Source organism: Liolophura sinensis, chromosome 6, assembly GCF_032854445.1.
Source record: "Liolophura sinensis isolate JHLJ2023 chromosome 6, CUHK_Ljap_v2, whole genome shotgun sequence".
In the NCBI taxonomy this organism is placed as follows: Eukaryota; Metazoa; Mollusca; class Polyplacophora; order Chitonida; family Chitonidae; genus Liolophura; species Liolophura sinensis.
In genome coordinates this window covers 53,065,603-53,086,547 of record NC_088300.1, presented here as the reverse complement: position 1 = coordinate 53,086,547, position 20,945 = coordinate 53,065,603, and the positions used below count along the sequence as shown (strand labels likewise).

Below are 20,945 nucleotides of genomic sequence, written 5' to 3'. Positions count from 1 at the left end.
AGCAACGATGAAGTAAATAAATGAATAAAAATCAATATTTGATTGTTGTTTAAATTTATCACTTTCATGGCGGTGGTCAGGTTTATGAGTGGCGGAACCTTGAGTGCCCCAAGTACACCACCTCCCTTTTCTAGGTTCCTGACAAACCGCCTTACTTAAAGTCGCAGTTAAACTTGATTCGAACCCGTAACCTTGTTGACAGTCCCCGCAAGCCCGCGACCTATCTGTCTGATCCATAGAGGACCTTCAAATTCGTTAAGCCGTGAGGTACATAAAAAGTCAGTCACAAATCTTTTTGGACATTCTGCCGATAATCATTCATTCAATTAGACATAAGTAGCATAAGTAACCCACGCGTTTGTCTTAGTATATCCCCATATTGTACAGCGAACGAAGCCATCAAATCATTGGTAGGTATTATCTGGACACGTCATTTGTAATACTTAAAGGTAGTGTTCGGCGGCTCTGTTCAGCGGTTGGCTTAATACGTATCAGTAACCTAAGTGTCACAATGTTGGTCTATGCATGGCCTGGCGAGCGAAGTCATCAAATCACTGGTAGGTATTATCTGGACGGGTATAATCTGTATTGCTTAAAGTCTGGGTAAGCTAACTGTTCAGCGACTGGATCACCAGATAATAACCATCGCTCAAATTAGGTAGGAGCGGTCCTGCTATCACAGTATGTTTACCAAGTTTAAGCGCAATATCGCAACCCGTTGCTCCACAAAAGTCCTGGTGAATGGAAGTTTCATAAACATTGTTCTGGATGAGCGCACACGGACACCGTCTTTGTCATACTCTGTATGTTTAACAGTGCTGCGAACGAAAAACTATATTTTAAGAATAGCTTGCATTGTTTACGTATGATATAATATAGTAAAACATTTTCTCAAATCAAAGGCTGTGTGCAAGAGTAGGCCCATATAAGCCTGTGTTTCATGTTTAACACAATGCCACACAGATGTATTTCTCTAAAAAAACACTTCCTGAACTTCCTGAAGTTTTTAATATTAGGACAATTCAGCGAATTCCAACGCAAGAAGGGATAATGATCTGGAAGTAAGAGTATATAAAGGACAGAATGCTCAAGCTTTATATCTGGCCCTTTTACATTATTGCGTATATACCTGAACCTCGAGTGGGGCGGGGGGGGGGGGGACTTCGTTCATCTTTCTTTGTTACATCAATCTAGTAGTTAGATGAGCAAACTTATCCACGTCTATATATGATTTTGTATTTTTCATTGAAAGCTTTCGTTCCAAAAACACACGAGAGAAGTTTCATAATTCTGTTTACACTCTCTTGTAGGTAAATATGGACAGAGTGTTCAGAATCCCTCGCGCTCTGCTTCATAACTGTGTCTTATTCCGCTTAACCTGGGGCTAGGCCTGTATATGTTGAATTAGATCGCCTCATTAGATATATATTTTCAATCAAAGCGCAATTGAGATACATATTTCGATTATAGACAGCTTATAACTAAGCATGGTACACGGTTTGGATATTGATTAACTGTAAACTCATTGCATAAACCTGTCCTAATTTCGCATTTTATATACTTTCCTATATCTGTGGTGGTTTGTGATGAAACATGTTTTTGGAATTGGCCCGTAACGTCCATTTTGACTGACGACTGGTATACGAATGTCTGATTTGACGTATAGATTGGCTACTTAGTGTTGACATGAACGCTACTAACCAACAGTAGTGGACCCTCCTAATGAATTTGTTTTATAACTTACAGCACGAGCGTACTATTGGCTCTATAATATATGCATTAATATATGACATCAAGAGCACACAGAGGGTTAGCGTGCATGTCAGAATATACAGTGTTAATCAAATAACTCTGAACAGTGAGAGTATCGACTTTAATCAAGGCTTTTTTGTTTGTCTCCAAGAGATTATTTGCGGTGCTGTGCACCTCCGCCCATATTTCATCTTATCACTTAGAGCTGATCAAACAAGCTGTGAAGTGCTAATCGATGCTCTCCTATTTGCCTAGATCGATGCTTATTGTCATGTCCTATGTTTACCTCTTTCTTATGAACTCTACCAATCTCAGTTCTCATCTGTGTCGCTACGATTTGTCTTCATCATTGTCATATAAGTATTGTTTACGTAAAAACTTAGCCTTTCTAAGAAGCTGTTGAATACCTAAAGAATGATATCCTAGATACATAGACCACTTATAAATCCTACCAACTGGAGGCACAGGTCGATACAGCATACAGCTTTGTATCCAAAAAGCTTTCTTCAGACAGACTCCATTATTTCATGATGACACATTGTTTGCGCGGCCTTTGGCGTGTGGAGCATAGGAGAGATTGGCGATGCCACGGTAGTCAGATAACGGGTTGCCAGAATATTCACAAACATGCGGAAAAGTTGGTATACAAAGCTGTATTTTAAAATTCTGCCACATGTGGTTAACCAGAATTTCCTCGCTGCAGGCGTCTAAAGTGGAGTTAAATACATACCAAGGACTAGGTCATTCATACCTATTGTTCGCAAAAATCAAATAGTGAGTACATGTAGGCAACATTTTGGCGAAACAATGGCATCACATCTAAGCAAGATGGCCCAATCATATTAGTTTATTACAGAAAATGTGCCAAAGACTGGTAATAGCTAAAGTAAAGAATTTATAAGTAAAAGATATAGAGAAACACCCTGTTATGATAACTGCTAAAACATGTTCATATCAGGACGGTTTCTGCAAAATAGTAACATACAGTTAATCTTAAAAAGATTTTAAAAGATTTTTCGTTGTCCAAAGATAACGAGATAACCAAAAGAAAATATCTCCATCTTACCATAAACTCTATATCTCTGTCCATGTTCTACTACTGGCTTATGTCGCCGGTAAGACGTGTAGGTAGAAAGTATTTGGTGTAAATAATAGTAAAATATTGCCCACAAAGGAGACAAACGCACATGACACCTGACAAATACCAGACAAAATAAGCCTAACGCTTGAGAAATCAGGCAATGTAACCTGTTATACGGGGCGTGAAGCTCCTATGGACAGCAGCAGGTGGGTTGTAGACTGGTGGACAAGATTATCAGTTGGCTCAGTCCCTCGGCTGTTTCATGGAAACCATAGGTAGTTTGTTTTGACACTAAGATCTAATTTTTTTTTTCAAAAAGACGTTATGTTTGCAAAAATTCCTGTAAGAGCTTTATTCGAACAGGGAAATCGGAGTCAGTTGTGCTATTTGTAGGCAGTTTATGTATCTCAGTGTTGGGTTTTGTTTTATTTATTCATAGACTATTTATTTATTTAGACGTAGTTATTTATAAGTTTGTAAAACTAGTATCATTGATGATGTTTGTTGTAAACAAAAGTGACTGTTTATACTTGATAATGAATGAATTTTTGGACGTTTTTTGGCTTGTTAACCTTCCGAATAAGGTGGTGCAAAACATATTGCAGATTCTGTGTGTAATAACATGGTTCATTTTAGCTTTGCTGACATTTTTAGGAAAAGGAGTTCATTATAAATGTTTGGCCGAAGATTAATTTCAGTGAGCTTTGACATCTTCAAGGAAACCATGTAAAAGGGATCCGGTCTATAGCATCCTTTATTTTCTACATTTATTTTGGCTACCACGACTTGACGAATAAAATGCCAAGAACATGACACGAATTATTATTTACCATCATGTCGAACGAACGCTGTTTCCAGGCGCAAAATTTATGAAGAGCATCTGGCCATTTCACAAGAAATCTATATCAAGTTTTAGTGCAATAAAACATCTCTTCGTTTCTTGTGACGTTTACACAGTGTGGTAGATTATTACATGTATTTCACAAAGAACAGACTATTTTATTTGACATATTTTATTTATGAGGTATACTATACCTTTCAAAGCTTCCGCCGTTAAGGTTTATTCCTATATTGCATTAGTGCCACTCTATAATCCAGGAAGATAACGGTTGCTCATGATAAGGCTCTTCCCACGCTAATCGCGATGTGAAACATTGATAAACGCTGTACTGTATTCGACTCACGTACCAAGTGTTTCTTCAATTGTCTCTGTGGTAGTCAGGAAGGGTTGTCTCTTCTGAAAGTCGGGGCTTTCCCAAAGGAACTTCCGAAGACGGAAACCGTGCAAACAAACTACACGTGTCTTCAAAATTTTAGTGGCTTCATCAATGCCATTTTATGTGCTTATACGAATATAGCTAAATGGACTATAGCGAATGTGTGTAATCCAAGCAATTGGCAAACGAACAGTCACTCTTAGTTTGTTATAGGCGATTTTCTGCTATAAACCTATAACCCATCTCAAGCCGATTAAACAGCGAATCGGTATATTATGCAAACGTCAAAATTAAGAGCCACATCGAATGAATAAATCGCCCGTGAAGATTTCAACAATTACAACAAATGTGTCTCCCGGGTTTTGTGGGTGTCTCATCGACCCCCACGGCTTAATAATGCCCGACAAACCCACAAATGCATATCAACTATAAACCCTGCAGTTTCCTCGCTGAACGAATCAGCAGTTGTCGGATCTGACCAACCAATCGCATTCCTTTGGGTCACCAACTTCGCTTTGGACCGTTGCACACACTCAAAGATATTTTGCCAACACTGCCCGCAGAATTTTCAGGACAGATAATCTACCAGATGTTTGCTGAAGACGTCGAAAAGTCCTTTTCTGCCACAGAGCCTCTTGAGGAGAGCACGACTTGGTTAGAGCCGCGACCTTCTAAGTATAAAAGCCTGTGATCCCAGTCCAGTTTCATTGAAGGCGCCAGTAATGATTCTTTCAGAAATACAGGAGGGAGCATGCTGCGTAGTTCGAGTTGTGGTCAAGAATCTAGCATAGTCCCGAAGGCCCTATTGATAGGTTTGGAGTGATGGCTGTTCGCCATTCCTTATTTATGGCGTGGCTTGTATGAGGACAATAGTAGGAGATATCAATAACGTTCATCTCTTATTAAAGAGGTTTGCGGCATAAGGGTAGTCCTCGGTCTCTAGAGGAGTATGGTTGTTTAGAGGCATGTGTCCTGACGATTCACCGACAGTACGTAAACACCGTGGAATACTCTCACGTTGGATTGTACTACCAGTTTTTACAACACACTGTCAAATAATGGAATATACAGAAGAGAAGGCTGAGGTAAGCTATATATCTGTGCTCAGTTATAAAATCAGACCCCCTCAAACACTCATTGCAAGTAGTCCGAATACTGTCCATTTTTCAATTTTTCAAATTTGATATGTTGATTCGATCTGTTTATCGAATTGTTGGCCTATAAGAACCATGTTTTGCTATGTATACAGTGAAGATAACGCTTTGAAACCGAATCCAGTTCAAGATGCTGAAAAGTAACTTCTACTCGTGCGGACGTTTCGTTAAGTTTCTATTGTACTTGCCTAGACAAACCTGTATTGATCAGTGTTGTAAGTTTTTTGTAAGCTTCTGAATTAAGCTGGAATTGTGGCAGATTACTTACATGCCTCATTTCCCCTTAAGTCAACAAACCCGGCAAAGTTTATTGGGCTAACTCGGAAATAACTCTGCATTTTTACTCGTAACACGGATTATTGCTCATTCTGAGTCTGGAAAAGAAGGTTCAAATTATAGCATGGTGCCAAAAGGTAAAACTGTTTATTCACAACAAGACATCTTTATGTAGCTCATCCGACATGTCTGTCGGCATTCTCTACATGGTGAGAACTTCTTGGAAAGATTTGGAAACCCTTAACTATAACTAGCACACAAGTTAAAATGTTCATCTGCAGGGATCTTTGACAGATGAAATGAACATAACCTGGCCGAGTATGTCACCTAGACGGGAGTCTAAGTGTTCATTGGGAAAATTAAGTGGCGTATAATATTGTAGGCTTGTGCGTGGTTTCAATATCATTTCCGTTATAGGAATTATACACGACATTTTGTTAAACTGCCATTTAACTGTGTTCATATTCTTTGTCTGAAGCACATTGTCGTTGAAACAAAATGAATGTGTATATGATGTATACGTTAGTAACCGAGCTTAACTTACAAGCTACAACAGGAAGAAATAACGAAAAAAAAAAGGAAAAAACCAGAAGTTCACCAACCATGGACAAGAAAAAGAGAATTTGATGAAAACCAAATTTAGCATACGGTTAAGTTTTTTGAACGAAGCTGTTACTGTGTCCTCCCTTTTTCTTAATTTTCTTTTCGCAAGAAGTGAAACGACCGAATGATCAAAACATCGAATTGTATTTTGACTAGCTTAATCAATGGATTCGTGAGTGAAATCACTAGCATTTGATAACCGAGATTTTATGTGATATACTTTGCAATGAAACCGAAGGCCTGTTTAAATCTCGAGGCAGTGTGCTCCAAAACGTTTCTTGATAAATTATTGACTAACCTGCTTGTTATGAAACTGGCGAATATTTGTTGCAGGCGGAGATCCAGCTGCACGTTCTAATCGCTCACCATCAGCTATTTTAGCGCAGAGCCTTAATTGAGCTGAAATAATGACGTGCAATTATGTGAGATCGTTTGGTAGCGGAATATTAATATCCTTGCCAACAGCCCATGACTCGTGCACCGGCCTTTGAACTTCCGTGCCAGTTATTGTTATTGATCAGAAGTTTCCTCATTCTCTTGACAAGATGGTTTAAAGTGGACAACAGATGGTCGGCTATGGCTGAAAACGTTTCCCTGATAACACAGACTTAATGAAGACCACAGGTGATTTGTGTGACAGGTATCCTGTTCAGGAAGCCAATGTTAAAGGTTTCCTGATGGCTAAAGCATTGAAAAGATGTACTTAAGCGCATTTAGAACATTATGTTATACTGCTATATTTCACATTACAAAGTGAGAATGGAGTTTCTCGGTCTGATGGATATTTTGGTAGATCTGGTTGATTTCGGTTGTTGGATCATGTTGGACTCACCTTCTGTTTCTATTGGTATATAATATCCCCTGGTATATTTCTCTATAATGCTGAAAGCAGTGAGTACTGGAATCTGTTGGTTATCATCTATATTACAAAAGACTACATCATATAGATTAAACCGTGAACAGCTATGACAGTGTAATGGTTGGCAAATGATAATGCAATGATGAACATATATTATTAATTCAATATCCCTTAATCTCCTTATCTCATTAGTCTCATTTTAGTGACACGATATCATGATGGCGGATTATTTGACTGTACCATCAGTCCAGAATTATTGGTCAGAGCTCCCATTGGTGATTGGAGTGAAAGGCATCAATTGTGCATTAAAAAATTCTTGCCACTGAACCTGGAGGTAGAGTAGTACACCTGTGAACGTTATGTCTCCGTTAGAGTAATCTTGTTGTCAGCTTATCTGTGATTTTTATCCAACGCAGATTTGCTAGTGATGTACTAATTAAAGTAGCCCAATTATCAATGAGTGCACCCGCATTCAGGATTAATTCCCTTTTGTACAGCGTGACACTAATCACGAAGAATCTCGCGGTGGGTCAGTCAGAATCGTGATCCAAGCTTTACAGGTGCCAAATAAGCAGCACAAGCTGTCAACGATTCGATTAGTTCAGTAATTATAGAGAAGGGTATTATCTTGTATTTATCTAGACTCACGCCATAGAAGCTACTAGATAAACCCAGAGTAGCACTCTTCCTTACTGATATGATGGAAAAAGTAAATGAACTGACATCGAATATTTCGCCATACCTTCTGGTTACCTATTGCTTGTTTGGAAGCCTTATGATGCCTTATATCAAAGTTTAAATTATTTCTTAAACCTTACGCATGTTTACGAACAACTTTCCAATGCAATTTATTCATTTTGGCTATCATTTATGTTCACAGAAAATATAATTCTTTTTCAATCTATGAAGCAGAGAAATGCTTTCAAAATATGCTCAAAACAACATTAGGTGAACGTGTGAAAAAGTGTTTAAAAGTAGAGTATACCTTGATATTGTGAGATGCAGTGACGTCAAGTGACAAACTGAAGTACGCCCACTGTTACATGTTTTTCGTTTAATTTCATCCCTTCATACCAATGTGTGTTTTAACATTGAACAGGATGAATCAGTTTATCGCTTCAGCTAACTGGATAAATGGGTCCCTTGGCTCCTGCACTCATCGCTGGAGTACCAATCACGCGTTGTGTTATTCCACTAACAGAGATTTGTGTGTTCCACAGATAACACTGACCTTCATTGTTATCCTAGTCAGAAACGAAAATATGTTTCAACTAAAAATAGTCCTATAAATTAGATTCTCCGTATTGGAATCCAATACTCCACCACTTCCAGCAACTGACATTGGCGTTAGACATTCGCCACAATGGGCAATTTATACTTACCCTGTTTTTCTTTGAGGTTCCTACTAAGAAATCGATGCGTCTGTTGCATGTGGCGGTGTTGTCATGTTGGTGTAGCGTTTACCCTTTTAGTCTACTTTCTATCTATACTCCTTGTCAATGGAAATGTCCTTGTGTTTGCTGACAATTAGGATATTATGTTTCACGTAATATTTACCCGGAAAACAAAAGAAAAGATTATTGATGAGATGCCAGGAAAACTTTGAAAACTGTTTACTTTTGGCGTAGGCTATTACAACTGTGTTACGACCCTGCCAATATTTATGAAGGTTGCCAAAGAATGGTTCTGTTAGTAGCATTCGAGTCGGAGAAATGTGGGACCTGCGGTGATATAATTTGCACTGGCTATACATAGCACTGGATACAAATGTAGTCCCTGCGATTTCACCCTGTCCAATTCATCGTGCAAGTCTGTAGGAAAATCACATTATTTGTCTCAATGTATTGTCTTTAAGGAACTCTCTCTTGCCACGCCAGTTAATGTCATTTCCACAGAAAGTAAAGTATAGTTTCATTTTCCAGTTTTTTGGCAGTGAGAGGAAAGGGGACTTGCAAAATCACAAACCCCACATGTAAACCCACCGACCATGACTGCTAGGTCAGGCTTTTCGGCAGACACTAGATTTTTTTGCTGCGTAACAGCTATTGATTTAGTAAAAGCAATGTGCACACCATAGATTTCCACGTTAACCGGTCTACTTTTTTTTGCTAATGTCAGCAAGTATTTTGAGCATTTCATCTTGTTCCTGTTTCATAAGCCCAAAGCAAAAACATTAGCCTGTGGCAAAACAGATTACTAATTTTGGCTGAGAACAGAAGGTTCACATGATCCATTGGAAGTCCCTACCACTTGCAGACTGGCTCTTTTATTGGATCAAATCACTGATACTGGATAATAAGCGTCTTTGTATTTACATCCCTCTCAGTTCTTGGAGAATGAAGTGCGTGATATTGGTCCATCTTTAACATTTCAGCCAGGGCTGTGTTGTAGAATGCCCCCAGCCTACGCCGATATCCAAGCTGGGAATTCGTGTCGAGTAGAAGAGATGTTATTACTGGCAACTTTTACCACAGAACCGTGTCTTTGTTGTAGAGTTTCGATTATTGACACCTTTGATCGTACTAAATGTGTTAAGGCCGTGAAGGAATGGCAGCCACATCTGGCACTGGTCATATTCGTCCGCGGAAGTAGGTCAAAGGTCACCGTCGACGTGATATCTTCTGGAGAGTTTGCCCAACGCGATTATTGTCCTGTGAATAAGGTTGTGATGAGGTGTGAAATAACTTGTGAAGTGTAGATTAAATTAGGGTTCATTGCTTCTGACTGCCCTTGACTCAGACCATATCAGGCGGAAGTCCAGTTTTACACATCACTTGACCGCACTGACCTCTCCCTGCGTGTCCGAATGAGCAAGTTGTCTATCTGACCACGGTCATCACGTTCTCAATATAGCGGTGTGGCTATCACTGAGAAAATTATATGGAGAATGCCTCCCAAATTCCTTGATTAAAACTGAATATTTATTTTTCTTGTTTGTTTGGTTTTTTATTTGTTGTTTTTTTATTTTGTGGGGGGTTTTGGGGGCGGAGGGGCTACAGACTGTGTGTTACTCCTGCATTGGTAAAAAAATGGAGTGAGATAAACACGTTTTGTAATTCTTGTCCGACCGCGCGTCTATGTCCATAATAGGACGAAGAACTGCCCCTTTAACACGTTTCTGTGTAGGTGCACACTTTACCAAAACAGCTGCCCTCAGATGTCGATGCAGAGTTCTTCTGTGTTGAAGAGTCACTATGTTGATTTCCCGGAAAACCTCTTGAGAGTATTTCACGCTACATATAAAACCAACCAAATCGTCAAGACAGCACATGTTATGCAATTTTATAATGTTTCTGTAAGCTTAAACATATGTATTCTTGAGTGTTACTCTTTATCATGAAGAGAAGGTCGTGCTCACCTTTCTCAATGTATTGTCAAAGGTTTCTTCTTGTTAAGCGCATTGTCGTCGTTTCCCAGGGTCTATTTGAATGTACATCATGTCTGAACGTCCCCAAGGCTCAGTGAAGTTACCCCGGCTCCTAAAACACTCTAAACCCTGCTTTTGTGTCACTGTCATCTGAGAACCGCCCAATTCAATATTCTCGTTCCACCCTTCTGGGAAGATCCTTTAAACAGATTTGATAACAAATCTTAACGGAACAGAACATCTCAAAAGTCTTATAATTCGATTGATTTGAGTTTGGAATTTGTGCGCCGTATATTAAAATGGTTATTCGTTAGGCACGTGGTGACTTTGTTCAAGGAGGCCAACTTTCATGTGAGTTCAAACTGGATTGATACTCATGTACAGTGTATGATGAATGGTTGTGCTAGTTTATGAAGTCATATCCAATGTTTAGACAGACGTGTTCCCTATATTTTGTTTCTGTACCATCGCATACAAGCATTAATCTATGATGAAGCCCATGTGGAGTTGACAACATTTCCTGAGGGGAACACAATCAATATTATTAAAGACTTATAGATTGCTTACTTTTTGATTTACTTTTTGCATTTATTGGAGAGCAAATATAAATAACATTACCCCAGTTAACCTAAACATTTTATGAACAGAAGATTCCCAGAATGATCGCTGTTTAAGGTAGCTTGCTTAATAGCTGTCCTATTCTGAAAGTAAGATTCCTGTGTAAAGATGCCGATTCATCTTAAAATATGGTTCGCATCAACAATAAAACATTTTAGAGTCATAAGGATATGATCCGTTTTCGGGTTAGAGGCTATAAGTCTGTTTAGTGAGAACTTGAGTCGACTGCTCGCAGAATTACATATATAATAGATGACGTTCAGTATAATTGAGTTATCTATCATGTACACTTTTTGCATTTATGGTGTAATAATAAAGAATGTTGAAGTATGCTAATAGAACTTGTCATCGTTACGGCATTGAATCACGATTGCTATGATTTTTATATTCTCAACGGTAAATTCAAGTAGACCTTTTTGTATTCGGTTCGAAGATATACCCACTAACAAGTCTAATTTACAATGACAACGTTTCGAGGCCGATAGGCTTCAGCCAATAAAAGCATTAATGTTTCATCGTTGAGCTGGAGGGTCTTGTCACGCTAAGACTGATTGGATTTGACGGCCTGCGTGAAATCTCAAACTCAGACAGTTATATTTGATTTTCCGAGCCGCTATCCATACATAATTGTCCTGTTGGCGATAATCCCGTCCTCCATGGAGACAGCTCAAATGCCAACTTCCGATAGCTATGAAACATTTACCGAACCATAAAAGGAAAGTTTCACAATAGTTCATTTGGTGTGAGAAAAAGTCTTTTTCTCTAAAGAACAGATGTGTGACTATACCAAGCGTCACACTGTGTAAATGATTTTTCATTTAGAAACCATTTTATGTCGCCTTATTAGAAGAATATGTGCTCAATATATAGAACATAGAAATCGATATACAGTATAAAGCTAACGCACAAAAGTCATGTGGAAAGAACATGTTCCTTCATAATTTAAAATCCTCTCTGTTGTAAGTTCAAATATGAAGTGTCCTTATTCAGACATTTGCATGTGTTTTCGCATTCATTTTGCACAGGTTCATATGTCTCACCTCTCTGTATGCTTGCTCCTGTAGACAACTGAGCAGTGATGTGCTTACAGAAACAATAGAGGTATTAACGCTGTACCTGTCTTCGTATATTGGGATGTGTTATATTATGTCACTGCTTTATCACATGACTGACAGACTTCCTCTACGGTAACAATAGATGCCCGTAACAATAGCTATTCTGATTTGTAGCATTTTATCCCGTTCTATTTCTGAGCTGCACACAAGTCAAGGTCACCGTGCTCCCAGGTGTGTGTCATTTACTCTTAGCTTTAGATTACATTTCTCCTCAACTCGCACAGTTCATATTGCCACAAAGTTTTCTACCGATAGACAGCCATGTGGGAAACCAACGGGCATGTCAACAATTTTTAGCTGGTCGTTACGAAGTAAGGCGAGATATTGTGGGTGTGTGGGAAAAGTGGTGTTAGTGTTGATATTGGTGTTGGTGTTGAAGTTAGTGTTAGTGTTGTTGTTGGGTTTAGTGTTATTGTTGGTGTTGATGTTAGTGTTGGTGTTGGTGTTATTGTTGGTGTTGGTGTTGAAGTTAGTGTTAGTGTTGTTGTTGGTGGTGGGTTTAGTGTTAGTGTTGGTGTTGGTGTTGGTGTTGGTGTTGGTGTTGGTGTTGGTGTTGGTGTTAGTGTTATTGTTGGTGTTGGTGGTAGTGGTAGTGTTGGTGTTAGTGTTGGTGTTAGTGTTGGTGTTAGTGTTGGTGTTAGTGTTGTTGTTAGTGTAAGTGTTGGTGTTGAAGTTAGTGTTAGTGTTGTTGTTGGTGGTGGGTTTAGTGTTAGTGTTGGTGTTGGTTTTGGTGTTAGTGTTGGTGTTAGTGTTGGTGTTGGTGTTGGTGTTAGTGTTAGTGTTAGTGTTAGCGTTAGTGTTAGTGTTAGTGTTGGTGTTGGTTTTGGTGTTAGTGTTAGTGTTAGTGTTAGTGTTAGTGTTGGTGTTGATGTGGGTGTCGGTATCCGAGTAAGCTTTTTTGTTTGGGTCATGTGAGTAAAGTTTTATTATTGGGTCTGCTAGTTTCACATTTTTCACATCACCTTTGTGAAACTTAGTGGGAATGATGAACATGATTTGAACATTTACTCATTTTGATTATAAATTGGGAATGTTTGCCTTTTTATTCAAATTATCAGGTTTTGGACTTAAGGTAAAGGTTTTTTGTTTGTCAAAACTGTTGCCACAGTATTTACGAAATCTTGCTGGAACTTGGTGGGGACTATGGGCATACCTTAAAGACGCCATCAAATAAATGATTTTAAATAATTAGGTATGTTTATTCAAATTATCAACTTTTGGGCTTAGCCATTTTACCCAGTACTATTATGGGCCAGGGTAAAGTTTTTTGTTTGGGTCAGCTGTTGACACAGTGTTTTACATCATCTTGCTGAAACTTGGTGTGGACGATTAGTATGGATTGAAGACTTCATGAAATAAATAATTTTAAATAATTAGGTATATTTGTATTTTTATTCTAATTATCAGGTATTTGACTTTTTATTATGAGATATTTTGCCATCCTATCTTAATCAGTACTATTCAGTTTTGTTAGCCAGGGTAAGGTTTTATGCTTGGGTCAGACGTTCCAACAGTTTTCACATCGTCTTTATGAAACTTGGTAGGAATGGTGAACAAGATTTGGGGATTTGCTCATTTTGAATAATTAGGGTTATTTGCATTTTTAACTCGCTGTAAGTTTTTTTTGGGGTCAGCTGTTGTTAAAGTTTTCACGATATGTTCATGAAACTTCTTGGGCTTGATAAACATGTTGTGAAGATGTTGACATTATGCTTGATTTTTTTGATTTGGTAAAACTACCATGTTTTGAACTTGCTGTGTTCACATTCACTTCACTTGTCAAGCTGTCAACTTGGGCTGCCATTTGAACTGAAACCATTACCGGCGAGCTGTCGGATTTATCATTACTCTTGTTGAACTTACTCACGTAACGGATTATCTGTAGCCTGGTTAATGGTGCCATAATACAAGATCATGTAAGATAATTTACTCTTTTAAAGAAACCGCTCTGTCCAAGCTGTGTGCTTTGTGTTCTTTTCTTAGCATACTTCTGTTTCTGTAACGAGTAGCGTTACTTGAATGATGCAAAGAAGTAGTTAATAAGCAGTGCACCGAAACATTAGAGAATGGTGTGTTTCTACGCCTGAACTTACTTGTGTAGACTGGAAATTTGTGACCGAGACCATTCTTTATCAGACGCTTTGTTGATCGCCCTCAGTTGATACACACATGTATATTCCTATATGGACGGTATTGCCTACAAATCTCCAAAACCTCACTTCGCGGTAGTTAGTTTGTTTCAGAATGATGGCATTTACCGTTGTACAGGGTAGGTGACTGTCAGTTATTCCAAAAGACAGCTGGAGATTTTACTTACATCCTTAGCATTTAGCCGCGTGTAATTGATTCGCCGGTATTTCTCTGCGCTGCATCTGGCGTCTGACTTTATGTGAGTGCTAGGACCTCAATCTTGTCAGCGTTTGAATAATAGTTCACAGATGATCCAGTGGATGGGAGTTTGGCCTCCTGCCAGCATTTAGCATCTCCTGTCCTGCTCTTGGTGTTACTTTTCCCTAACGGCATCCGCGATACAAGTTCTTCAATGCAACGATGACGGAGTTTCGAAATGCAGCTTGAGATTTCTGGGTTTGTCAATCGGACAGCCGCGAGATTTTCTCCCCGTTCTCCTCTCTTGGGATACGCTGAACCTTGTATTCCCTTCTTGACGCGCTGTGCGCGTTATCAGCCTAAATAGAAAACCATATGATAAATGCCTTATCAGCTCAAGGAAGCACGAGGCAAATGTCCATCACAACAAACGCGCAGTAATAAAGCTGTAGGCTGTCTTCGAACTGCAGTGATTGGGCTGGGGTTATAGTTAACAGCATCTGTTACGGTAACTAGGACCTTCCCTGGAGTGCTAAGCAATCCACTCCGGTGAGAGAAGGAATGACTTGTTCGACGCCTTTGTTCTCTTTCAAAACAAACACATCTCATTAAACCTGAAACCCGGTTTACTTTGGCAGGGCCGAAAACCAATCAACTTTCGCTAAGAAAATAGGGGTGTAATTTACACAAAAGTCGAGAAGTCTCAATTTATAAGGTTTCTCTGCGAATAATGAAAGACCTGGAAAATGTAGTAGGGAAAGGGTAAAAATATCGCAGATTTGTAGACGAAAGCTTTTCAACGCGTTATCTGTTTTTCATTATACAACGTTACCGCCTTGCTTCTGGAGAAAACTTTGAATTCTTTCTCCAACATTTTAAATCGCCCAAACTCAATGATATACAGTGTTTTCAGATCATTTCAGTTTCAACGAGTTTTTGGTCAAATTTCTACGCCATGTTCATAAGAAAGATCAATGCGAATATCTCCTTTGGTTGAATCATGGACATACTTTCCACTGAGTTATCAATAGAGAGGAATTCGAAAGGTTTCGAGAACGCTCTTTTGTGCAGTTTACGTTTTTTTTTTGGGGGGGGGGGCGTAAAACTATTATTTTCTCTTGCTTTTTTTTATTTCGAAGAACTTTCTTCTCCCGAAAGAGACACACTGTTGTGCGGGAAGGAAGCTATTATGCAGCGCTGTTAGCGAAATGGGAATTCTACCCAAAACCTCCGGTATTTGGAGAGTGGAGTCACAGTGACGAAAAGTTAATTGCGCAATTATAGCATATGCTGCCTGCCTTCTTAATGTCTCTCTTTACAGGGACGAACACGTTTAGAAACCCGCAAACTAAGATTATCTTTGAATACAAACCTTTTTTTTTTCTCAAAAGACCATAGTCTATCCCAAAACCAAATTTCTTAAGTATCTTTGTTTACTCTTACACCGCTTCTGTTCGGAACATATATATTGGAGGATATATATGCCAAATGTACTTAGCTGAATCATTTAGAGTCGGCATAAAAGCAAAATGGAACAACTAATCAGGGTAAAACCACTAATGTGAATTTTAAGCCATGGTGCATTTAGTAGTTTGTCAGCAGCTGGATATTATGGCCTGTCTACCCGCCGTACTGCAGGGGGTTGTGGGGGAAGGGATTGCAGAGGTGCAGCCAAACATCACCCTCTCTCTGCTAGAGTCAGGTAACCCTGCTTACCCCTAAATGAGAACGGGATTTTAAGCCGGGCGTAGTCCAAAGCCGAATCTCTAAAACATGGCGCAGTCGACGTTTTTGCTGAACACGTTGAGCTCTCCGACGGTGTATACCTATGACAATGAAATGGTAAGACACGTAGTTGTTATCGACTTAACATCTTTGTCATAACACTGACGCCTGGTACTAACCCGTTCGGGTCTGCCTAACACGTCCGTGTCTTGACGGACAGGCCGGCTTCGACACACTGCTCAGTACAACTGTAGGCCATCTCGGTTACACGTATATTCTCTCCTTAAACTTTACCTCATTCAGTGCGCCTTGTGTTAAGCCTATCTCAAGTGTTAATTGGATCGAGGGTAGTTTTGTCGCTGATTTACGGATGAGTTCGGCCGGTGGAGTGACCAACCCTGGGTTAGGGGCGGAAGCTGCGGCAGGGATGACCAGCCCTAATATTGATCTTACTCATCGATACAAACCCAGAAAGGTTTGGTTTTCATCGGCCAGTGGACGGCAGCGTGATCTACAGAAAAAACGCGTGTGTATCTGGCAATAGATGCATTACCGTAGCGCATGTCGGTTGTTTCCAAATCAGGTCAAGGGATTTTTGAATTTGTCTGCACCATTGTAAGCACGTATTTCATAGCCATTTTACACAGCTCAACCGCTATTCGTGAACAAAAATTTCATTTCGATTTTTACTTTAAATTACCAGAGATTAACACTCTGTTAAAATCCAATTTTTTTAACCTATACATATATACTGGAGACGTACTTAAAATCGGTGAGAAGTCGGAATGCGTCCGTCTGGTTACCGTAAAGATATATATGTATAGACTGGCGATTGTGGAAAGGTTTCCATTCTGCATATTTCTGTAATTCTTCAACCTTTTTGCATGTTTGCAAGGTGTATATTGTTCTGAGGGCATTAATCTGTGTAAACTGATAAAATTGTACTTGAAATCAGCAAACCCAACCAATGTATAGTTTTGTCTTCAGAATCAAGTTGTGCCTAAATGGGGATGAAATTTGCTCTTTCATACGCGAAATGTTTGAGGGAATTGTGAAGGTGTATGTCGTGAATTCGATATTCGCAACATGTTTCTTTATTCATCTGTTATATGCAGGTATTGTAAGTGTGTTTGAGTGTTTCTAATGCAGTTGTAAACGGACTAATAAAGCGGTACACTCCCCATGCATCCCAGTCTGCATTAAGGCCACCTGCCTCTCCCCACTGGTATATAATGAGTGTCGTTCATCAACCAGGAATTGAGCCAGTTCCCTTTTGTCCATCTGATTTTCTATCCCCGGTCTCAGTGTGACTGTGGATCTTAGTTAAATCGGGAGTTTATCATCACATGTGGTTGTCATTAGAGAATAATTAGGCCACTGCCGTAGCATTCTTCTGTCCATCGTCTACTTTCGGAATGTGTACACAGCATGAGCAACCCACACGTGTGCGCTTGTTACACTATATATAACCCAGTTAAGTCTTTTATTCGGTTTATACACGTTGGTCGATATGATGGAAGCATCAACAGGTTTATGACGAGAGTGTGTTGATCCACCGTTTGTTCAATGATGAATGCATTTCAACACAGGTAATTATATGTATAAATGTATGCAGCAAACCATTATTTCCCAACCCTCCCAAACCACTACAAGTCACCCCATCAAACTTACGTTCCCTGTGGAATAGCCGTATTCTCACACTGCTGGTGAAGGTCTAAGTGCTTATACAGTTAACCAGTCACATTATGAGAGTCATTAGCTATCAATTTGCTCTCGGGAACACTTTGACTAAATACTTATGCTAAGTGCGGCCGTATAGGGCTTTGACCCTGAGAGTTATAATGTCAGAAAAAGGTAAGCGTACATATTTGTTTCATGCATGTATTACTGAGCGCCGCGCGTTGCGTGTACAATACAGTACTGTGCACACAAGTGTGCTGACCTAAAAATGCGCTATTAAGAGGTCAAGAGAAAAAGGGTTAAATCCTTGGCTATAAAGTCTCACCGTTTCGTCATGTTCCTTGACAAATATGCTGACTTGAAGCTGCAGCCGAACTGCAGCTAGAACTAGATTTGAGTATCGAACCTCATTACAAAGATCGCTGTAGATGAATAGTTCGCCATAGGCCGTTGACAATCTTTCTGTACATTGCTTATTGGTGTACATGTGATCGTTTTTTCAGATGCCAGAGGCCAACTACAAACGGCCGAACGAAGCCTTCGAGAGCTCGGACGATCTCATTGAGGACTATGACAACTTTGAATTCAAGCCAAAATGTGTGGAGAAGTTGTCCGGCTTGGAGAAACTGTTGTTCGTGGTGCTAGCCATATTTCTCATTATCATTCTTGCTCTGGGGATAGCGTTAGGGAAAGCCAACAGCGCCCCCAAAAGGCCAGGTCAGTTTTCCTTCTTACAAATTTTACAAGTTTGTACTGTTGTGCATGGATGGATACTGTTAACGTTTTTGTCATTTAAAATACTGTTGGTCATTTATTAATACTATTTCATTTCCGGAGAAATATCTTTTATGACCTACAATAGATTTTATAGGTATTTATGTCATTTTTTGATTCTTTTATGTTTTAACGTAACGTTCGTTGTCCACTATGTAAACAAATGTACTGATATGTACATTTCGGCATGAACATTAACGTGATGTTGTTGTTTCAAATGTTTCATTTCAATAGGCTACGTTAATACTTAAATATTACATAAACAAAGATACTGTAGATGCAATATTTCTAGTATACCGTGGTAGTGAAAGGAGTGTGTTTGTATTACAGTGGAAGTCCATTGCTCAAACCAGGAATGTGTAAAAGCTGCCAGTGCCATCGTGACTAGCCTAAATGAGACAGAACCACCCTGTCGGGACTTCTACCAGTACGCCTGTGGGGGTTGGGTGGCGGAAACACCCATACCTAAGGGTCAGCTGAGCTGGGACAGATTTCAGGAGGTGGCAGATAGGACATACTATAAGTTAGAGAGAGTGCTCAGTGAGTAAAGTTCTGTTGTTAATGTCTCATAGTAGAATGCATTTGAACAATGGTTCATTGTAATTCTTTTCGGTCTTAAACCAGTTTGCGAATCTGCTGTATTTTATCTTCTTTATTAATATGACACTTCCATTTCCCAGATCGTTACACTGGTTATGCGATATGATTCTACTGTATGACTCTGTGACGCCATACGCAGCAGTCCGCACCCTACGCCCCCCCCCCACCCCCGCCACCACCACCCCCTTCCCCCCACCGTGTTTCCTCAGTCACCATGTTGCGACCAAAGGCTAGACGATCTCAATTGTAGGAAACACTTTTCCAAATTCGTAAGACAAACATTGAGATTTTACAAGGGTACGTTCTTAAAAATAGCGAAGATTAAATCAGAATGAGCATTCGCCTTGTAACGCATTTCTAACAACGGTAAAATTTCCTTGGACGTTTCCCTTATGCGTACATCACCCATCACCAGCTATTTCGTATTTCCATTGCTGCCCAGGCCTGATCTTCGACAGAGATCTCTTCCCCAGCTCTGTATAATAGACTGCCCCTGATGACACCCCTGTTTACACATAAGGTTCAGGAAGGCGCTGATCGACATGGCCTAGTCCTCCGTCTGTAATAGCGTCGGGGAATTGGGGGTTTACTTTGATCCTCAAGGGAGGACCGCTCGTGTGTACCTTCAAAAACCAAGTCGAAAGTGAACAAAAGACACATTGGGACTTACAACAGATGATGCTTCGATCACTTAAAGGAACCCTTGAGATTTTGAGAAACTGTGATAGGCGTAATTAAAATCCATATCTCGGCTCTGAGATAGTGTAATCATATAATTTGAATCTTTTTTGTGTACTTAGCATCAGGAAATAAAATGTCAAGACAATAACTCCAAAAGGTTTACATTTACTCTATTAAGGTTAAGGCAGGAACAGTATAATCTATGAATTACTATACAGCTGAAAGCCTGTAGTCATCATTGTGTTTGAAATGCTTTCTTTATCAGTCATACACAATTTAAATCGACTAATACATAAAACAAAGTTGTGAAATATTTCAGGTAGATGATTTTTTTTAAATTAAGGTTTGGATACCTAATGAAGTTTCAACATAGGACAATTGGAAAAGAAATATTGTCTGGAACGTACCTTTCATTGAATATTTTTTTAAATCTGTAAAAGATTTGTAAACGTTGATGACAGTTTGTATCGTCAGGAGTCGAGATGTGGGATTTTCCCAGCATTTCATCCACATTGTAGTCATATATACTCTGGCACATTGTTCTTGGTTAACTGTTGTTAGCTTTATGTATACACTGGGATATGTCTGAAATCAATACATTAAAGTAATGCAAATGAATGCTGCGTTTCACAACAGTGCTTTATTCATGTTTTTCAGTTGAAGAGAGAGATGTCTTACCACATACAGCCGAAAATAAAGCCAAGAAGTTTTACAAATCATGCTCTAATGCCATAAATATTACAACAGAGGCTTTTGTGGCCTCTTATCAGAGTCTGATTAAAAGTGTGGGCGGATGGACGATAGGGGAGAACAGTACCAAACGAAGACCAGAGCTGGAACTTCCAAACAGCCTTACAGGCTATCCACAAACTGAGGGTGTATCCACTGTTTGCCGCTGTTGTGGACATCGATGAAGACGAACCCGAAGAAAACATATTCAAGGTAAATGCCATATATAATAAATAAGCCGTTTAATATTTAATTTTTAATAAACTGATTGAAGTTTTCTTAATAGGTGCGATTTACAGCTTGTGCTCTTCCGCAGACTATTTAAAATGTGGAATACTGGAAACAATGACGTGAATTTTGTTTTTTTGAGGGAGATTGATTAAAAA

The 20,945-nt window shown here is 39.4% G+C and overlaps 1 protein-coding gene across 1 annotated transcript in view; it reads left to right on the top strand.

Moving 5' to 3' along the window:
• Nucleotides 1-20,945, top strand: part of LOC135467342 (endothelin-converting enzyme homolog) — a 104,439-nt gene that overhangs the window by 68,639 nt on the left and 14,855 nt on the right. Inside the window, exons 3-5 of the mRNA XM_064745111.1 lie at nucleotides 18,279-18,492; nucleotides 18,880-19,089; nucleotides 20,488-20,727. Coding sequence (XP_064601181.1) covers nucleotides 18,279-18,492; nucleotides 18,880-19,089; nucleotides 20,488-20,727 — 664 coding nt within the window. The remainder of the gene's footprint in view (nucleotides 1-18,278; nucleotides 18,493-18,879; nucleotides 19,090-20,487; nucleotides 20,728-20,945) is intronic.